We start from the raw sequence: 22,279 nt of genomic DNA, 5'->3' as shown, positions 1-22,279 counted from the left end.
TCTTGGTTGACAAGATTGGTGCTACAGGCCTCAAGACTCATAGGATTCACAATGTAAGTTATGTCCTATTCATTAGACAGTATCAAGGGATGCAATACACTTTCTGCATGTTTTTTGACATATTATTTAAAATCAGAAAGAATTTTAATAAGGCCTATTTAAAGTTCCTAGCCATATTCACCCTCAAAATTGTATAATCAAATAATGACATTGACCTTAGAATATCTATTTGTTGACTGTTAAAATATATGGTACATTATATATCTTTGGTGGATGCATTTGTGATTATATGGTGCAAGGTCTCCATAGAGAATACTGACTATAAAGCACTTACTGTTGGGTGTAATGTATGTTACTGTATCGTGTTACTGTGTGTTGTGATGTCATTGGGGATGTGGAGCCAACAGTTTGGCTTATGGGAAGGTCTGGACTCATCATTTGCATCACTTGAATTTCTGGCCCTACTAAAATATTGCCACTCATCACAGGTCCCATACAACCATCAGTCATGCTACTATTGCTCGTGTCAGGCACACCAGGACTAGCCAGTACTCTCTCAGCATAGATTACATTGTTGTAATCTGCTAACTCAGCAGGTACACAAATATTCCCTTGAATATCATAGACAGGTGCCATTACTGCTTCGGTTACTACAACACTGGGTGCAAGTTGAGGATCAAAAATAATTGTAGTGGGTTGCACACATTGATCAGCAGTACCGTAAGTCTCAGTTACAATAATATCCCCATGAACAACGGGTTCAGATGCTGCCACTTCTTCTTGGAATTCAGCATCTGAGGGAGTCAATCCTGAAGATTCATTGACAAAGTAATTAGGTCCGAGCAAAGGGAGGTCAGTACTGATCGGTATACAAGCCTGGTGTGAAGGAAATGGTTCAATTTCTGTGTTTAAGCAGATCTCAGCAAGAGTCCTAAATTTTGGATCTACAGTTTCCATGCAGCTTTCATCTAAGTCATCCACAATCCAACTGCAACAACCAATAGAACCTACGGGAGACCCTACTCCCTCGTGGTCATAAATGAGCAAGCAGTCATTGGCTGGTCGACCTTCATCTTCATCTGCATAAGCATATGCTTTCTAAAATTAAAAGGAAGTGCAGAATTAGAAATTTCTCTTCCCCTAAAATGAGGAAGAATAACAGCAATCCCTCAGAGAGACTTCTGAGTTAAGTTGTTACGGAATAAACTGAATAATGGTATCAGTCACTCATTAAAATAATTGATACTATTCATGCACATTCTGTGATAGTATTTGTAACTACCAATTTTAAGATATAGTTTACAATTGCAACAACATCTGCAGCATTTTTTTTTTTTGTAAAGAATAATGGTGAAATTCATGTATCACCAGATGGGGAATAAAGCAGGTTAACTGAAATATGAGATAAAATGGGTTGCTATTTAAGCCGAGTAAACTTACTAAATAGGAATTCATGAGGGGATTTATTTACTCTTGATGCTACTCTGTTAGGCCAACTCAATGTCTACAGGGCTTTTTTTTTTTTTTTTTTTTTTTTTTTTTTTTTTTGCTGATAGACCCATGATCTTTTTTCTTTTTTTCATGGATACATAATAGTTGTATATATTTGTGGAGCACATGGGATGTCTTGAAACAGGTATACAATGCATAACGATAAAATCAGGGTAATCCGGGTATCTCTCACTTCAAGAATTTAAGATATCTTTGTGTTAGGGACGTTCCAGTTCTATTTTAGTTCTTTTAAAATGTATAATAAATTATTGTTAACTATAGTCATCCTGTTGTGCTACTAAATACTAGATCTTCTTTATTCTATCTAACAGTATTTTCATACCTATTAACCATGTCCACTTTGTTTCCCCTCCCTACTACCCTTGTCAGCCTCCAGAAACGTCATTCTACTCTCTATCTCCAATGAATTTGTTTTTTTCTTTTAGCTTCCACAAATGAGTGAGAACATGTCAAGTTAGTCTTTCTATGCTTGGCTTATTTCACTAAACACAATGTCTTTCAGTTCCATCCATGTTGTTGCAAATGACAAGATTTCATTTTTTTATGGCTGAATAATATTCCATTGTGTGTGTGTATCACATTTTAAAAGTCCAATCATCCGTTAATGATTGTATTGGTTGATTCCATGTATTGGCCTCGTGACTAGTGCTGCAATAAACATGGGGGTGCATATATTTCTTTGATATACTGATTTCCTTTCTTTTGTATATATACCAGCAGTGCTATTGCTGGACCCCTTTTCTTAGTGAAGGTCAGTTGGTGGATAAGTCACTGGACTGAGAATAGGAGAGCTATCTTAGGTCTTAATCTAGCACAAGTCGTGGTGATGCTGTGTTCCTGAGTTTTAACTCCTTTCGTTCCCAATTCTTTTTATTTTCTCTTTTCTGTTGGAGGCTCCCGGAGAACATGAAGGACATCAAAAAAAGAGGTCATAAACGCACCTTTTTTCCCCCTTGATGAACATTTTCCTGCTTTGCTACTGCTATGGGAAACAAGGTGAGGAATCAAGGAAACAGAAGATAGAAAAATGGAAAAGGGAAGTGGAGAATGATGAGGGGTGTGGCCTTGTTCACAGTACTAAGATGTGCTATGGTAGTTGAATATGAAATCCTGCAGCAAATTAGTATTTTGTGTTTTAAGGAGAAGTGAAATATTTTTTATTCAGGTTTGGGATAGGGTTGAGAATAACAGTATATTTCAGAAGAGGCCTACTGCTATTGTATTTTACTATTATTATTCAGTCTCAAGATGATTTTGTGTGTGAGGGCATTACCTCCGAGAAGTAGCTGTCCAAGAAAGCCATGTTGACGTCGGAGTCAGCGTAGTCCCGCAGGGTTCCCATGGTAGAGCTCCTCTTCCTTGCGGCCCCTGCGGCCCCTGCGACTCCTGCGACTCCTGCGGCTCCTGCGGCCCCTGCGGCCATGAGGCCAGCGGCTGTCCCCATCCCTGTGTTGAGCTCCACTCCCGATACACCTCCTTCCACCGTGCCCCCGGCTGCATAGGTGTTGGTGTAGATTTCTGAAAAGGGAGGATGTTGGTGGAACAGCGCTCGAGTTGCCTGCAGTGCTATCTGCCTAAAACGCCGCCGCCACCACCATCTGCGGTGCCACCACCACCCAGCGCTAAAACGCTGACAAAGAGCGATACGAGTTACACTGATACATCTCCAGGCTTGTTGACGAAAGAAAAGTAAATTAATGACACAGAGGGAGTCAGTGGTGGGACGTGGCCTTCCCACATTTGCACAGACTTAGCCCTAGACCTAAAGGTGTAGAACTTGCCAAGAGGAGCTGCAAGCAGACGCCCGTTCCCGCCGTGGCTGCTGCGGGCTTGACCCATCCGGGAGCCCTCCAAAGCAAGGCCAGCGGCGTGATTGCAGAAACTGAGCTCATAGACCTCCTTCCCTCCGGAACAGGACGGAGCTGGGCTCACAGGGATGTTCAGTCACAGAGCTTCTTTGCATGCGAAGGGCCAAACTTGGAATACTAAGAAACCATCAGAGAAAACTCACATGCACTGCAGAATTAAGCACCCTTTCTATTTGGTGCAATCATTGCCAGATAGCTAAGTAGTGTGTTCAATATTCTTAGATATACGTGAGGCTGGTAAGATAGGAGAGGTTAAGACACTCTCTTGAGGCAAAAGCTTGTCTGAATTTAAGAAAAGTTATTCAGTGTATTATTAGAGTACATTTACTGCCTTTTCTTTAGCTCTTTTTTTTTTTTTTAAACCAGCTTGTATTATAAATAATGACTACAGTAGCATGTACTCTGTGCCAGGCACTACTCTAATGCATATTTTGTGATATATGTATATATACATATTTATATATGTATGTGTGTATATATACACACACACATACACATGTGTGTTATACATAATAAAATAATCTATACAATATTTGCATGTATGATATATTACATATATAATATGCATTATTTACTCCTCACAGCAACACTTTAAAGTAGGTACTCTCATAAGCTCAATTTCAAAGATAAGGAAACTGAGGCCCAGGGAGGTTAAATGTGTTGACTAAGGACTTATTACTACAGGTTGAACATCCCAAATCCAATAATCAAGAATCCAAAATGCTCCTATATCTGAAACTTTTTGATCACCACGGCACAAAAAGGTCGAGCCAAACTCAAACTCATGGTCCTGTGCATTTCGGATAAAAGCTATGCAGCCCTTAAGCAAGTGGCAGAGCTGGGAATCAAACCCAAGCATTCTGCTTCCAGAGTTTGCTCTTTTAACTGCTGTGTCATACTTCACTGTCCGTAGTTTCAGATAGAAAAAAAAAAGTGGCTCCAAACAGGTCACACTTCCTCTAATTATATTGTCAAAAGATTGACAGACTTTTCCTTAAGATACTTTTACATGAAGTTGGTCTGGTTGAATAATTTTGAAAAATTTAAAAGGAAAAGCAGATTTTGGTGCCTACTGACCAGAGGAATCCATCCGATCCTGGGTATTTGAGGCTGTCATGGGTGCACATATATTTGACACATCCTGAAAAGAAAAATAAACATTTGAAAAACAAATGCTTTATGTTAAACATTTAAACACCGACATCTGTTCATTTTTGTGCAGCATGTAATTGTTAAGACATGCTTAATTTCCACTGAAACTCCACACTTCTCTGGAAAGTGATAGTCCACTCACCCTGTCCTCCGGATGGGCCCCTTCAATTCTCCAAGACTGCATCACTCCTTCTCCGCCCTCAGGCACAGGAGCAAATCTTGTTCCCAGGCCTTCAGGCTGTCTCTGTTTGCAGCAACACAGTAGCAGCAAGAGTGGAGCCACTGCTCAAGAAAGTGACAACGAGTTTACACAAATTGCTCAGTTTAGGAAGTCACTGGATGAATCATTTTGGGGAGCATTTGGTGGCATTATATTTAGAACAAAATACAAATATATGTAAGAAAATCTCATTTTTTTCCTTTAGAGGATTGAGTATATATATCCAAGTTTATAAATACAACACCACCAAATCACATAGAACTTTAGCGTTAGATGGCAAGGAGTTTGAGATCAGGTAATTGAATTTCTTTATTGACAGATTAGGAAAGTAAGGTCGTCCTTAGTCTAAGACTCCTGAGCTGGTTGGGGCAGATACACACACACATGTAAGTTAAACACATCATGAATATATGTTATCAAGAGGATTGAATACGGGATTCAGCTATAGGACCTGGAGATAGGACCTTTCTTCAGTCCTTATTACAGTTACACTTAAAATAGAAGTCAAATAATACTCACTAAATTTAATGGAGATATTTACAATTATTTTAAGACTTCTTTATAGACTATAATGAAAAATTAAAGCTATCAAAAATGTTTAGCTATCCAAGTGTTTCTTCCAAGAGGAAATTTCCTATTTGTTACCCTAATAATCACCTCAATTCTATATTTTAATCCATAAATACAGACACTGCTTAAGTTTTCTAAGATTCTAGAATACACTCTGTTTAGTTCTTTGGGCCCACTCTAGTTGCTTTTCATAGTTTCCTAATTCTCTAGCATGGCATGCATTTTACTAAGTGGGTTAATTAAAGATAAAGAATGGAAGGATAAATGCTTGAGGAGGTGGATGCCCCATTCTCCAGGATGTGATTATTTCACATTGCATGCCTGTATCGAAGCAGCTAATGTACCCCATAAATATGTATATCTATTATGTACCCACAAAAATTAAAAATTAAAAACAGATACAAAAGAAGAGAATATCAAAGCTGCAAAATCAGCTTTAATCTTATTACAACAATTAATTTGGCAATTTTGCCATCTGCACTACGAACAGTGAAAAGTCAAGTTATATATTTCCATAGCATTTTCTGGAAAAGGGCTAAAACTAGAATTAGTAGCCCCTAGGCCATGGTTCCACCTATTCTATATTTCTGTGAATTTAAATGTGAGCTGGATCATGTACCATTACAGGCATGAACTCTAACAAAGGCACTATCTAATAAATGAAGTGTTCTTAGCGCATACCCAATACAATTACTGTATGTGTAATCTCATTTGGAGCTAACATCAAAAGTGTCAATTTGAGGCCCTTCGGGAACATAGGTTTGGGCTCAGATCCCTCCCACTACCATCACACTGCCCCCTGTCTCCTAAAATCGACCATGGGCTTCTCCGTTGAAAACAAGTGTCCATAGGGGTATTCCTCTCCTATTCTACAATCAATCAGTTGAACAAGTCTCCTGCTTTCTTTGACCCGGTCAGGAAAAGTCTTGAAACTCTTAGTGCTAACCTTCTGGAAGTGCAGCTGGCACTGGGTTTAACCCTGAACTGAACATTAGTCTCACCAAAGGGCTTGAACATGCCGATGCTTAGTCTCATCTTGAGTATGACCCAAGCATGAGTAATTTTGGAAGACCTTTAACTAATTCTTATGTACAACTAGGGTTGAGAACCACTAACTCAAAGCTTACCTGAAACCACTACTCAATTGCTGTAGAGTTACATTCTGGGAAAATATCTCTAATATCATTGTGAGAATCACTCACGATCTTTGCATAGCTTTGAAACCTCGCAGATTATTTCAAGAAAGAAATCCTCCCCGAAAGTCAGCTGTTATTTTTTGTGCCTTGAAGTGATTACATTTTAATTAGTGCTCATCACTGAAAACATAGCAACAATATGTTTGACAAATTTAATTCTCCAATTTTACAACCCAGCTTTTGATCCTCATGAAACCTAAGTATTGCAAGAGCAACCTAAAATGTATAAAGTATCCTTCTTCTGAGGATCTATATGTTTAAAAAAACACTATGGGGAAAGGAGGGCCCTTTTTGGGAAAGTTTTCTTTGGAGATCTTGCCATTTCTGTGACCATAGTCTTCGTTTAGGCACACACCCAGAGCCCGGAGGGTAATTCTCTATTCTAGTCTCTTCTCCCTGCTTCCTACCGCAGGGTCACCTGTGCTTACCAGCCCTCATCGACTCTTCTGTGCCACGGTACTGAAGCCCAGAATGCCTGGTGTGTCATGAACATGCCTCCATGCTGGCTCCCAGCCTCCCTTTTAGCCTCTCTACTCCTAGGTGTGCTATGCTCTTCCATATCTTGCTCCCTTTTGTGTGTGTGTGTGTGTGTGTGTATGTGTGTGTCTGTCTTTGATTACCTTTCAAATTTCCTTAGACAGCATCCTCCTCTAAAAGAAATCCTCAGCAGGGCACAGTGGCTCACGCCTGTAATCCCAGCACTTTGGGAGGCTGAGGCGGATGGATCACGAGGTCAGGAGTTCGAGACCATCCTGGCTATCGCAGTGAAACCCTGCCTCTACTAAAAATACAAAAATTAGCCAGTCATGGTGGTGGGCACCTGTAGTCCCAGCTACTTGGGAGACTGAGGCAGGAGAATAGTTTGAACCCAGGAGGCGGAAGTTTGCAGTGAGCTGAGATTGCACCGCTGTACTCCAGCCTGGGCAATAGAGCAAGACTCCATCTCAAAAAAAAAAAAAAAAGCAAAAAGGAAAAAACATCCTCAGCTTTTCAGGCTTACCTCAAAATCCACTTTTCCAAAAAGATTGTCCTAACTTTTCCATGGAAATTTCCATGATGGGATTTGTTTTGTTCTTTTATGTAGTATATGTAGTGATTTGCATGTGTTTCCCATTTTTAGGACTCTCACTCACTCTAGGCTTTCTTAGTTATTATTGTGGATTAAGCGCATATCCTTGTCTGTCCCATTGTTTATTTCTAAGGCACTCAAAAATTGCTAGAGATACCAAAAAGAAATGGCTACATGAACCTAACCATCCCAGCGAACCTCGTTACAGTCCTATTTTGAAGAATTGTTGAAAAGAAGGATTTAGTTGCGTACTTACAAAGCAGTAGCAGGATGCCCAGAATCATCATGCCTATCCCTGCTGGTCCAAGACCAACATTTGAAACTCCAGCTTGGTCTTCAGTGACAGGCCCATACGTGTCACCAGTTACGTCCTCTGTGTAGATGCCCGTGGCACCAGAGTCCAGGCACATGTGGTTGTCATCACAGTCGCAGGCATATAACTGCACCATCTGTGCCAATTCGCATGCTCTGTTATAACTGTCCTTCACCAGGATTGGGATTTCATAAGATCCTGGAGATAAAACCTGCTTAGCCGTAAGGATTGCTGAGGTAGCTGAAATGGAAGAGAGGAAACAGAACAGAAAATAAATGGAAATTCCTTGGTTGTTGGGGGGGTGGTGGTTAACTCTCCCTTATACCAAACATTGACTTAAAACACTTGATTTTTCATGCTTTCTTAGACATAAAGCACCTTGTACTTTTTTTTAACATTTAATTTATCATTATTGTTATTGTTATTTTTGAGACAGGGTGTTATTCCTATTGCCCAGGCTGGAGTGCAGTGGCACGAACATGACTCACTGCAGCCTTGACTTCCTAGGTTTAAGTGATTCTCCCACCTCAGCCTCCTGAGAAGCTGGGACTACAGGTGCGTGGCACCATGCCTGGCTAATAGATATATATTTAGTAGAGACAGGGTTTTGCCATATTGCCCAGGTTGGTCTTGAACTCCTGGGCTCTAGCGATCCACCTGCCTTGGACTCTTAAAGTGCTTGGATTACAAGCATGAGCCATTGTTCCTGGCCTTTTGTTCTTTTCTTTTCTTTTCTTTTCTTTTTAACACGGAGTCTCGCTCTGTCGCTCAGGCTGGAGTGCAGTGGCGCGATCTCGGCTCACTGCAAGCTCCGCCTCCCGGGTTCACACCATTCTCCTGCCTCAGCCTCCCAAGTAGCTGGGACTACAGGCGCCCGCCACCTCGCCCGGCTAATTTTGTTTTGTATTTTTTAGTAGAGACAGAGTTTCACAGTGTTAGCCAGAATGCCCTCGATCTCCTGACCTCGTGATCCACGTGCCTCGGCCTCCCAAAGTGCTGGGATTACAGGCGTGACCCACTGCGCCCAGTCTCTTTTTCTTTTTTTTTTCCTAACATTGATAACTAATTTTTAAATAAGTATTGCTTATTGCTGGATTGCTACTTCTATAATGCAGGCAAGGACCTTGTTGCATCTTTCCGGAGCAACAGTAATTGGCATATAATATACATTCAATGAATATTTGCCCAATGAATAAATAATATTAAGTTGAAAGAAAATATTGGAAGTCTTCTATTTAGGATTACAGTTTACACAATAACCTCCTTAAGACTGTTTATATGTATCTGAGTCAAAATTGTTGCCCTTTCACTTAAAATTGTTCAAATCGGCCTAATTCTTTGTGCTATCATTGCCTATGAATTTTTATAAAACATATTGTCTAAAATATTGGTTGGAATTTATTTATTAATACAAGGAGTATTAAGAGATGATTAAATTTGCAGCTAAACCATGAATAGTAACTGATTGATCCATAGCACACAATATTTTTTATTATGATGGTTTATTATCCTCAGTTAGCTAGATAGCAAGCCAGATTTGGTGTCTACCAAAATCTGTGCACAAGGTAAAAATGAGATAAGACAATGCCACAGCACATTAAGGAAAGTTCATTCTGTTCTAAAACACCAGCATTGAAACTGGTCTCTAGGAATATTATCTCCAGTGCGGTTATCTTTTTTATTGGCAAACCTGTAATAACTATAATATACCTCCACGCAGAACATTTTTTCTTATGTGTATAATCATAATATCTAGGATCTGAATGAGGAAAAAAGTGGTTAGCAATTATTATTATTTACGAATGGGCTATTGAGCTTTATAGGAGATGGCATATTCAGAGTTGACTTGATATTAATGGAATTGCTTTAATGTGATTAACTTTAAAAAATATTAAAGTGGTTTTATTGAAAAGAGCTAAAGTTTTGATGGTAAAAACAAATTGCCTAATTGCTCACTTTGACCAAGTCTTTATTGGTAGTACTTTTCCTACCATATTTTAGGGTTCCTCCATTCTGTAAATAGAGGGGCTTGGTGGCCTCAAAGAGGCGGGAAGTATTTCCTTTCACCCTGGGCTCTGTAGTCTGATGGCCACCGACTAGCCCATGAGATTTTCCCTGTAGCCCCACATGAATATGAGATTAGGGAGCTATCTAAGCCCAAATGGGATCCTCTCATAGCATTTTCTTTTTTATTATGCACTTAACATTTTAGGAAAAAGAACCTAAGGTAGATAAAATGTTATGTTATCTGAAATTTATTCTTAATTTTTATCGATGTCAGCCATTCAATTGTATGTAGCTATAGTCAAGATACATACATATACAACTTTGTGATCTGCTTTTCACTTTACTGTCTTTGGTTTATGCATTCTTTTGTATCTACATACTTCGTATAATTCTAATATTAATGGCTGTATATTAGCACATCTTAATAATATGTAGTATAATTTGTTTAATCATTCCTCTAATACTGAGCAATTCGGATTTAAATTTTTACCCTTAAAAATAAGTCTGAACTCATAGTTATTGTTAAAAATAATTTAATTGATCTTATGTGCTCCTGAGTAGTAAATGTTTAAATGTATCTATGGGATATATGAGTTTCAGAGACATTTATGTGATTTGTCTGAGTTTATTCAGAATAGGGAATTGTGACATTCTTAATTTATGAGTTTGTTAAGGGTTTTGTTTATTTTAAACTGAATAAATATTGGTTTAATGTCCTACCTACTCAAAATGATGGGTAAACTGGTATTTATCTACTACTATTTGTAAATGCAATATTAATGAAACATTTTGACTCTTATTTCAGTTCAAAATTTTGTCAAATATCCTCTGTGTACATGAAAGATTTTTTTCATTTAATGTTAATATGGCAAGAATTGTGGAAACAGAAATAGAATGTTTTATTAAGTGACTTGACACATTTTTTGGTAATTGTTTTGCTTTGGGACTTAAGTCCGAAAAGCAAGCTTACATTTCACTTACCATTTGTTGATCTGACATCCCACATGTCAGCTGTACCTGGTGGCTGATCAACAACACAGAAAGTAAAGGGAGACCCATAAGAATGTTCATGAACAGAGATAAGGACTGATGGGGAGTCAATGCAGATGGTTCTTCTTTCAGGAAAAATGTTTGGACAGTAATCGTTGATATCAGGAACCTCAATACATACGGTTCCTGTAGCTGTTTTTCCAGAGCCATCTGAAAGAGTAAGTGTCATAGGTGTTGAGGTAAATGGTGTTAGGGAGAAAACTCTTTCTCATATCCCCTGATGATGCCATGGAACTTGTAGGAAACATATACATGACTTGGGAGGCTTGACAGTTCCTGCCCGCTTCAGCGACCCAAAGTTACTCTTCCCTTTGTGTGCTACCTTCCAGCCACACTGCTTCTTTTGAGTTCTTTAAACAAGTTTCTCTTTTTACTCTGGACTCTGGCACATTCTTTTCAACCTTTCTAAAATGTTTTCCCTCCTCAATTCATTTTGCTAATTCTAACACATCCTAAGGCACAAAATCAAATGTTCTTCCTCAGAGAAGGTTTACTGCTTTCTAGTCTCACCCTGTTCCCATAAATTAGACCCCCGGATCAGTTATGGACCTCCATTCAGGATGCTCACTGAGTCCTGTGTTTGTAGAAATAAGTACAGTTGAAATAAATACTTGTGATGTTTTCCTTCTGTGTTCACTGTTTATTTTAATTGCATCGGTTACACGCTATTTCTTTCAGAAATGGCATTTCTGAAAATAAATATAAGTCTATTAGATTTTTCCCTAATCCACTTGAAACAAGTTTTTGGATAGTATAATTGATCAGAAAAGGCCAAAGACTAAAGATTAGGAGTACAGGAGCTTTTTAGTCCACTTTTCTACTCTATGTTCTGTTACAGCGAATAAAGAATTTTTTTTTGCTTGTTTTTAACTTGAAAAAAATTTTAGCTTTCTCACTTTTAAACTAGAACATTGTCATCTCTAGGGTACTTTAGTAGGTCATTTTCTGAGAAAGCAATAAATTCCTTTTACAGACGTTTTCTGTGTGCCTAAGTAGTACTCACTGAGGTAACTGAATGAGAATAAACTGAGAGCCTAGTATAGTCTATATGATTTTGTGTAATATGTTTATATACCCTATTCAGCATTGGACTTGATTTCACTGAAATCAGGTGATGAAAGATGTCGATTTCACTTAGTTTCTCGTTAGAGAGCCATCAGATTATTCCACAGATTGTTTTATTTGTCATTCTCTGATCTTTGGTAGTTCTTCTATTACCTTGTGATTGGCAACCAAAGCTCAAGCTATTGCTTATAGCATTTCCTCCCCAATAAAGTTTGCTCTTCCTAGAGGTCTGTCTCTTCACCTGATGATGGTGTGTGCTGAAGCAAACTTATTCCAACTATTCAGATTGCTCTGTGCCAGTGCAGACACTCTGCTTAGGTGAATAAACAACCAGCTTTGTTTTTGGATTTCTCTTGGTACATTTTGACAGCACTTTCTCTCTCTTTATTTGCTTGGAATGACTAATTATTTGTTCTAGCATTTGAAGATTTTCACATATGACCAATATGCAAACATAGGGTGCAATCAACATGGTTAGAATTCATTTTCTAATTAGATCTTCCAGAATACTGATAATAAATAGGACAATGTTATTTATAAAACTGACCCAGGCATTAAAAGTTACTCACCACAGGGTGAAGCTCAGGATGCATGGACGATAGTTGGTTTGGTTTTATCACGGTTTGTTTTTGAATTTTATGCTGCTTCTTTATCTTTATTTTTGTTTTGATGCTAGAAAGGTCAGCTATAAACTCAATGCAAACCTACAGTATCTATCTTACATTAGGCATGTATCTCGGACACCTATCTTTCCCCTTCCTTCATGGTTCCCGACCTTTCTCTCTTGTTTTGTTCTACAGCAGCTGGTTTCCTGGGCACTGCTTCATAGAATCATTAACTATTGATAAACAAACAAATCCTGTTGCTACTCACCAAGAGGACTGCTTAATAGATTTTCCCACGTGAGAAGTGGCTCACTTACAAGTTAAGTCAGTGCATCTGCATTTACGACTTTTAATATGGATCTTATATTTGGAATAACCTGTGCTTTCTTGATCTATAGCATCTTACTACGGAAATATGTCTAATCAAGCAACACTCACACAAGCTTCTCACTGTAGTTCAGTTTTAATGGCTCTAAAATAATTGTATTCACTGTAGTTCAGTTTTAATGGCTCTAAAATAATTATATTCACAAGGTGATCCCCAAATGAACTTTGGAGAGCATGTAGCCCTTCCTTTAAGTAAACATTCCCAACATACCCTACAAGTGAGATTAGCCGTACTCAAGAAACAAAGTTATAAACAGAAGATAAATTATATTTTAACTTTTATGCTTGAAGCCATATGCAATTCATTTTTGCAGGTAGATGAAATAAACTATGGCTTAAGTGTAAATTATGATTTTAATTGACTTCAATTCTTGATTTAAGGTGCTTAGGACTTTCTATATGTCTTACATACACCATTAAAAACGTTTGAGTAACTCAAATATCAGCATTAGAGTAACATAATACTTAATATAATAGTATTAGTTTTCTTAAAATACTGAAAATAAATTTTCTTACCATCTATAGCCAGGATCTCTGCTGTGTATACCCCATTGATAATATGTTTTGACTTCGTGTCAAATTCTCTAGAAAATTGTATCTCACCAGTTCTTGAATCAATTTTTAACCAGCTGCCTGCATCATGCCCTATGATATATCTGTTTGTAAATAAAAAATTCATTATTATGCTTTTATGAAAGTTAGTACTATTAAATCACATAAGAGCTACAATGTGGCAAACTTAAATATTGTGTTTTTATGTTTTATAGTGATGATTGCCTTGGTTTATAAAAAGTGTATATATATCAATAAAAATTCAATGATATATACATTAATATACAGATCGGCAAGTTTTAAAATTTCATCATTCTTACTCTTCTGGCTCCTAGTATAACTGTTAATAAAATGTATGAGTTTATTTCAGCTCTGTTTATTAAATAATAGCAATATAAAACATCTTTTATTCATTTTCAGAAACAAATATTGCTTATTTATTTTCTTTTTTTTTTTTTTTTTTTTTTTTTTTTTTTTGAGGCGGAGTCTCGCTCTGTCGCCCAGGCTGGAGTGCAGTGGCCCCATCTCAGCTCACTGCAAGCTCCGCCTCCCGGGTTTACACCATTCTCCTGCCTCAGCCTCCCGAGTAGCTGGGACTACAGGCGCCCGCCACCTCGCCCGGCTAGTTTTTTGTATTTTTTAGTAGAGACGGGGTTTCACTGTGTTAGCCAGGATGGTCTCGATCTCCTGACCTCGTGATCCACCCGCCTCGGCCTCCCAAAGTGCTGGGATTACAGGCTTGAGCCACCGCGCCCGGCCGGCTTATTTATTTTCACATGTGGTATACTTAGGATTTTTTTGTGGCTTTTCAGCCATGTTGATTTCAGAGCACCTCACTGATGGCCTGTTGTGGGGTTGTGGTATCCTCTGTTCAGTGTGTCTATCTGGATCTTGTTACAGATGATAGATTTAAAGTGCTTGACCTCACTGGAAGAAGATCTGGTCTCTACCAGGCACAATTTCAAGTCTTCTGTTCCTTTATCTGAACTGCTTTTACCTCCACCCATCTTGGCAGACTTCACAGGTTTTTTTGAGTCTGTCAATTTGTTAACTGATTTAATAACTAAAACTGTGAACATCAAAGTAACTTATAAGTCAGTAGACTTTGTTTACTCCAAGAATATTGGGAAGAAGAAAAGGAGATAGAGAAGGGCAGGATATAGAGAAGACCTGTGTACTTCACTGTGGTTATTTCCAGAATATTTTACACTGTTCTAATTCACATATAATCTACGTATCTCATGCCCCAATACTACCTTTTAATTTCTCCTCTTCTGACTCTCCTTATGCCTATCAAATTTCTAAAACACTGTTTTTAGCTTCTATGATTGTGTTTTTTCTCTGAGATTAAGAAGAGAATTGAAATTAGTCTCAAAGTCATAGGTAACACAGGTTTAAGAAAACAAGCGGTGACTCAACTTTTATGGTGTCTTATTGTCTACAGTATGGCTTAATCGGCCCAGGTCCAGGGTAGTACAAACTGGCCACAAAAGATCAAAAAGACTCACGGAGTAATTTAGGAGGCTCTTTGATCTTACAATTGCTCACTGGACATGATTACTTTTATAACTAGTTGGAGCCCTTACATTATTGAAGCCTCTAAAACACTGTTAAAATTCTAAGATTTCAAATGCTCTAATAGTCTTTTAAATCAAAGGAATAATAAAAGCAATAAAACCTTCCAAAAGTATTACAACCAACATATACTAGCACATGCTACATGAATTAACACTGGATAGAACCATAGAACATGAAGAAAATATTTGCAGTACCTGACATTTGTTGCAGGGTTTCCTGTGTCCAAATCTATGGCGGTATATGTGCCAAGCACATAATTCAATAAAGAACTTCCTTTTACTCCTTCCCTCACACTAAAAGCCATAGTACTTGGATGAAATGCAGGTCCTTCTCTCACATTAACAACCTGAATTCTCACAGGGGTTGGGTGCATTCGGAATTGAGAAGCAACAGAGTAGTGAAAATCAGCTTGGTTTTTAACTCCGATACTAAGCTGAATATTAGGTGCTTGTTCATAATCCAGCATCTGAAATGAAAGAAAATAAAACACTCTGAAACAGCAAAGAACTCTCTTTTGATAAAGTAAGAACCCATGGTAAAGCAAACCACACACTAGAATAAAGTCCAGGAGATATGTTGTTTAGATTTTGAAATGAAAAAGAATTTACTTATTACTGCATTAGGTATCTGAGATATGTTATTCTGTTTATCTTTTAGCATAGTCCACTATGTAGATCATTTAAGCCTGTGATTTTAAATTGGAATAAAATTTTGGAGTTTTGGACTTTTTATACAAAAATGCTGAAGTGAAAAATGATATTTTCCAAATGAGGTGTTTATGAAAAATTCTTTAAAATAAAAGAAAAAATGTTTACACTATTGAATGAATAAATAAATAGTACCCAAATTTCCTTTCTAGAACTCACATCTGAGAATCTTTTGAAAGTATAATCAGCAGAAAAAAGGTGCTAATATATATAATGTCACTAAACACGTAATTTTTTTAATGATGTAAACAACTTATAAAGAATTTATGATGATTATAGTCGCTGGGTCTGGTGGACAGGAAGACGCCCTTATGGGGCATATTCAAATAAGTAAACGCCATGCCCAGAGAAAAGTCACCTTTGAAATGGGTATTCTGGATAAAAAATAGAATCTTTTGATGCAGAATGATTGATGTGGTGACATGAAAAGTCACAAGTGAAAAAGTAGTTGCAAAGAAAGAATTGCTGAGCAATGTCTGCTTAGAAGTGTTTTGGAAGCTAAGGTAAGCATCACTTGCAATGCATTTCCAACAGCAGAAGTCAAGATATCAGCAAGGCTTGCCATCAGCAGAACTCTGAGGTAAATCTCTGCTTCTCAGTGAAACTCCCTGACATCATGAATGTTTCCTTAGGTTTTAGAGTTACATCTTTTCAGAAGAGCTGATAAGAAAAACATTCACAGAAATTTACTTAGGTTCTTCTTGGGAGATGGCTCAGCATGCCACACTTGAATTTCAGCCAAAACCCTTCAGGTCTGGGATATTGATTCCTTTTGCACATCTGTTTACAGGTCCACATAATACCTAGTCCACTGGTCCACATAATAGACCACCCCACATGATATTTAGCACAGAACTGAATACAAATTATATACTCAAAAATCAATTTTCAACCGGAAGAGATCTTTCTTCTACAAATCTTTTTTTATTTAATAGAATTCCATGCCATCTTAAAATAAATGAAAAATTGAGAACCTCTTTTTTTTTTCCTTTTCTTTTTTTATGTTTTTGAGACAGGGTCTCATTCTGTGGCTCAGGCTGGAGTGCAGTGGTGCAATCTCAGCCCACTGCAACCTCTACCTCCTAGGTTCAAGCAATTCTCCTGCCTCAGCCTCCCAAGTAGCTGGGACTATAGGCATGTGCCACCACACCGAGCTAATTTTTTGCATTTTTAGTAGAGATGAGGGTTTTGCCTGTTGGCCAGGCTGGTCTCGAACTCTTGACCTCAGGTGATCCACCTGCCTTGGCCTCTCAAAGTGCTGGGATTACAGGCACTTTGCCCGGCCTGATAACCTCTATTCTGATAGAGAAATCTCTTGTGGTTTTGTTATGTATACACACAAATGCACTTTTGTTTGTAAGAATATTAATAGTTCTCTCCCCATTGAATAGAGTGTGATGAAAATATACCAATATGTGTCTAAAGTTGTATCAATTAAAGATCTTCACATAATCTAGGAGTAGGAAATTGGTCTGGGGTGAATCTTTCCTCTAGGAGGGAAAGCCAAATAGAGGAAAGGCATAAAATTGTTTATTCATTCTTTGCAAGTGGGGCCCTTTAGTCAGGATTTTCTGATTGTGTCCAGAGGTCAGGGATTGTAAAGAGCAATGGAAACAATGGTTTACCTTGGAGTCTCTTCATAAAGTAAAGGAAGAGGCTGGGGAAACTCAGTCTCTGCAGTTTAAGGAACAAATGAAGAATAACTGCTTAACAAGGCACACAGGCGTGTGTTAGAGTGGGTGGGGGCTTGAGCTGCAGTGACCTAGAGTGAGGCTCTGAAAGGGCTCAGGATGAAGATAACACATCCAGAAATGTATCTGGCTTCTGGCAGGATTTGGCTTCTGTAAATTGTAGTACAGAAGCTAAGCTTAGATTCTCACATCCATTTGTTTTGTTCTAATTTAATATGACACAGCTAATTCTAGTGGGGACACTGATTCATTTTAAAATTAAGTATGAAAGAGGGAGAAAGTTAAAAGTCTCCATCCAAAAGAGGATGTGATAGCAGTTTTTCAACAGCAGGGGACTGGGGAAATGGTCAGATATCTGCCTGAGTGTGTGTTCTGTTTCCAGGAAGGCTCATTTTCTGGTACAAATGTGTCGGGAAGAGAGAAGCAGGGCACACACAGCTGGGAAGGAGTTTATAGCGGTACACAGACTTGGAGGGAAAATCTCGGGGTGCTAGTTTTTTCTTTTTTTTTTTTTTTGAGACGGAGTCTCGCTCTGTCGCCCAGGCTGGAGTGCAGTGGCGCGATCTCAGCTCACTGCAAGCTCCGCCTCCCGGGTTTACGCCATTCTCCTGCCTCAGACTCCCGAGTAGCTGGGACTACAGGCGCCCGCCACCTCGCCCGGCTAGTTTTTTGTATTTTTTAGTAGAGACCGGGTTTCACCGTGTTAGCCAGGATGGATCTCGATCTTCTGACCTCGTGATCTGCCCGTCTCGGATCCTCCCAATAGTTTTTTCTTAAAATTGGTTTTACTGGCCCCTGATTACACAGTGAGACACGAAATTGGCAGTTAAATATGACTTTGGGACCAGAGAGTTCTGACTGGATCTTGTCTCTGCCATTTACCACCTGGGTAAACTGAGACTAGCAATTTGTCCTCATCAGTTTTGTTTCACTTTCTCTAAAAATGGAATTACTGGCTGGGTGCGGTGGCTCACGCCCGTAATCCCAGTGCTTTGGGAGGCTAAGGTGGGTGGATCACTTGAGGTCAGGAGTTTGAGACCAGCCTGGTCAACAATGGTGAAACCCCGTCTCTACTAAAAATGCAAACATTAGCTGGGTGTGGTGGCACATGCCTGTAATCCCAGCTACTTGGGAGGCTGAGGCATGAAAATTGCTTGAACCTGGGAGGAGGTGGTTGCAATGATCACACTGCTGCACTCCAGCCTGGGTGACAGAGTGAGAATCCATCTCAAAAAAAAAAAAAAAAAAAAAAGACAATAACCCTATTTTCTTCCAAGAGTTGTGAGGATTAAATGAGATAAAATATGTGAACCCTCTGGATACACCTTATAACAGAATAGTTGGTGTTTAGTAATTACTTAATAAATGTTAGAGTTATTATAAAAATAGAGAATCAATTTTTTTGTTAGAATTCCAATTGGGTAGCATTTTGCTTTGCTTTTTTCTCAGTGTTGGAGTCAATGTATATATATATATATACACACACACATATTTATATTGCTGGTGTTTTCATATACACTTATCAATAAATGCCAAGGAGAGGCTCTTATTGACAAAGAGACTTTCATTTTTCTGAGATCTTTCTCTTGTTAAACTGTAAATTCCTTGAGAAGAGGGACCATATCTTATTCGCCTTCATGTCTTTAACACATAGCAATTCTCAATACATCTTTTTTTTTTCCTCTGCCTCCCCGGTCAGGGTTCAGGTGATTTTCATGCCTCAGCCCTCCCGAGTAACTGGGATTACAGGTGACCGCCCCACACCCATCTTTCAGTAGAGACTTGGTTTCACCCTGTTGTCCAGGCTGGTCTCGAATTCCTGGCCTCAAGTGACCCTCCTGCCTTGGCCTCCCAAAGTGTTGGGATTACAGGCACGAACCACTTTAAATCCTTTGAATAGAATCTTTGTAATTTCCTCTGACTAGAGAAGGGTTATATAAAGCTTAGTCAAAAATCCATTAATGAAGGGCCAGTTTCCACAAGTTAAGGGGTATCCTGAATGAAAATGGAGAAGATGTAAGAGGACATTAGTAACCTCATCCCAAATGTATCTGTAATGAGAGGCTGACCTCTGGCTGTTGAAAATGTCAAACATGAGAAAATTACTCTTATGTTCTCTGAAATAGTTCTTTTGGCTAGGTAGTAACACACACATAAAATTTCATTTTAATTAGCCTTTCTCTATTACTTTAGTATTTTTAAGCAAATTTTTTCTCTTTTTAAGAGACTTGGAAAGTTATTCAGAAAAAAATAGATAGGGCTTTGTATATACAACATCCAAATTACATTGACAAATTTTTCATGAAATTAATATTTCAATTTTTTTTTTAGCAATTAAGTATATCTTTTAAAAATGTTGTTATCACAGAAGGCACATTGCATAAGTCAGATAGTACATTGCCTGCATTGTTAATTTTTTCATATTTATAATTTTATGCAGAAGTTATAAATGATGCAGTCAAGTCCAGGGACTTCTGTTTGGATGATATCTATACCATTAGTTTCCGGTAAATATTATCATCAATACTATTCTCAAATTTTGTGAGCCTCTACTATCTTTTGGACACTGGACCAGGTGCTGGGGATAGAAAGATATTTAGATCAAGTTCTTTATGCACAAAATTCTTCTAGTATTTTAGTGGGTTGGGAGACAGATCAAAAAGTGAAGAAAAGTTACATAATATGAGATAATATACAAAGTCAGTCACTAAGATGGTAAGAACATAGGTAAGAATTCCATGTTATGTCTAGCTCTTGATTTTTAACCAGGATGCAAGGTTTAACAAATTCTGATCCCTGGAAGAAAAACTTGACTAAATATTCAGAATTTGATATGGTGGGAGGTGACCTCCTGTTCCTCCATTCCTCTTCATGTTGTATTTGGCAATGACTCCTATATCCATTCCTTTTTTTTTTTCAATTTTTACTGCCATTGCCTTAGATCAGATGCTTAGTACCTCAGGACTTAATTAATACGATAATAATTTTGATAACTTTGGTCTTTTCAGAGTTGAACTCATGTTTTATTCATTTATAATTATAAATTTTTCAGTTTTATCATTGTCTATGAATTAAAAGCAAGTAATTAAAGAAAATTTAAGAAAATTAAAGAAAAATTAATCTATAGAAAAAAAATCAAACCTGGTAGTTCAGTATGCAAGGTTCTCAGGGGATCGATTCCAGCTTCATTTCTCTGATCTGACTTCTCATTACCTCCCTACTACAGCCCCACGGGGTTGCTCACCATGCCCTGAACATGCTTCATGTTTTCTCACTCTGCGTGTTTGTTTATTTTATTACCCACATTAGCAATCTTAGCTATAATATCTTGCTTAAGTCTTGTTTCCTGCATGAAATCTTTCCAGACAAATCTAGCTCAGAAGGATCTCACCATTTCTTATCTCATTCATTATTTCATATTTCATTCCCTTGGCAATTAATTATGTTTTATATCATGACATCTGTACTATTTATTACACTGTGAACTCCCATACATTGTCTAATTTGGGGGTGCTTACCTTATCTTCATAACTAGATACTGGACACTGTCAGAACAAAACTGCCTTCCTATTTTTCTTGGTAATAAATTTTGTGTTGCTAGCTAGGAGACTCAGACTGACACAGTAGTTACTTAGGATCCTTGATATAAGCAATATTCAAAGTTATGAAGTACTGTTTCTGAAGGCAGATTCTATTCTGTCTCTAAGGTCATTTAAAACTTCTTTGGAAGAAAATATTGCGGAAGAAATATTGCAGATCCTTATACTGTACCTTGACAACTTTCAAAATGCCTTCATTGGTTTGTGGGTCTGTTTGAATATCGAACCAATTCCCATCATTTCCAGAGAGAATTAAATATTGCGCCAACCAATTATCGGTGCCTTCTTCATCAAGATCAATTGCTTGTAATCGTATCAGTTCCGGACTTAAACAATTCTCTTCAATACTGGCTGAGTACTAAAATGCGGGGATCAATTTTGTAGTCAATGAATGTTCAAAAGAAGAAAAGTACTTAAGAACACATAATTATTATTTAAAATACTAACAACAAACTATGTCAATGATTTTTGCACCATTATTAAATGCCCATAGTCCAATCAGGAAAATAAGAATAAAATGATTACAAGATAATAACACTGACATTCATGTGCTGTATGTAAAATCAAGATCAAATTAGCACTTCATCTCTTTTTCTTTTCTTTCTTTCTTTATTTTTTTGCTTATTGTTAATTTTCTTTATTCTTTTAGACAGGGGATCAGATTTTTTTCTGTAAAGAGCTGACTAGTAAATATATTAGATTTTGTGGGCCAGAGAATTGGTGTTGTAACTCCTCATCTCTGCTGTTGCAGCACAAAGTCCCCACAGACAACATATAAAGACATGAGGACAGCTATGCTCTCTAATAACACGTTTTTTGTTTTGTTTTGTTTTGTTTTTAAACTGAAACAGACAGCAAGTCAGATTTGGCCCTGCTAGTTTGGATTTTATGCTTCTTCATGCTTAGAGATGAAAATGGAAGTTGAGAATGTTTGGGGCTCTAGTAGAATTCATTCAGCAAATCATGAGGCACGTACAAAAACCTTAATGTTGCTATGTCATTCCCAGAATTAGATCAACAGATTTCTGTGTTTCTGTGAATAGAGTATATAGAGTAGACAGTTCATTGCTTTCACAGAGAAGGCTTGTTTGGAGTAGTGAGTCAAAGACAAATATACAGTTTGAAGGTATATTACTAT

The 22,279-nt window shown here is 37.9% G+C and overlaps 1 protein-coding gene across 1 annotated transcript in view; it reads right to left on the bottom strand.

The window, feature by feature from the left end:
* Positions 1-314: 314 nt before the first annotated feature.
* DSG4 (desmoglein 4) overlaps positions 315-22,279 on the bottom strand; it is a 36,594-nt gene continuing 14,629 nt past the window's right edge. Inside the window, exons 8-16 of the mRNA XM_030926145.1 lie at positions 21,314-21,499; positions 15,339-15,610; positions 13,531-13,670; positions 10,889-11,107; positions 7,844-8,140; positions 4,675-4,814; positions 4,458-4,521; positions 2,786-3,030; positions 315-1,098 (exon numbers count right to left, since the gene is read on the bottom strand). Coding sequence (XP_030782005.1) covers positions 331-1,098; positions 2,786-3,030; positions 4,458-4,521; positions 4,675-4,814; positions 7,844-8,140; positions 10,889-11,107; positions 13,531-13,670; positions 15,339-15,610; positions 21,314-21,499 — 2,331 coding nt within the window. The 3' untranslated portion in view covers positions 315-330. The remainder of the gene's footprint in view (positions 1,099-2,785; positions 3,031-4,457; positions 4,522-4,674; positions 4,815-7,843; positions 8,141-10,888; positions 11,108-13,530; positions 13,671-15,338; positions 15,611-21,313; positions 21,500-22,279) is intronic.

The sequence above is a fragment of the Rhinopithecus roxellana genome, chromosome 21, assembly GCF_007565055.1.
Source record: "Rhinopithecus roxellana isolate Shanxi Qingling chromosome 21, ASM756505v1, whole genome shotgun sequence".
In the NCBI taxonomy this organism is placed as follows: domain Eukaryota; kingdom Metazoa; phylum Chordata; class Mammalia; order Primates; family Cercopithecidae; genus Rhinopithecus; species Rhinopithecus roxellana.
Note: the sequence above shows the minus strand (reverse complement) of the source record. Positions and strands in the feature narration are given on the sequence as shown.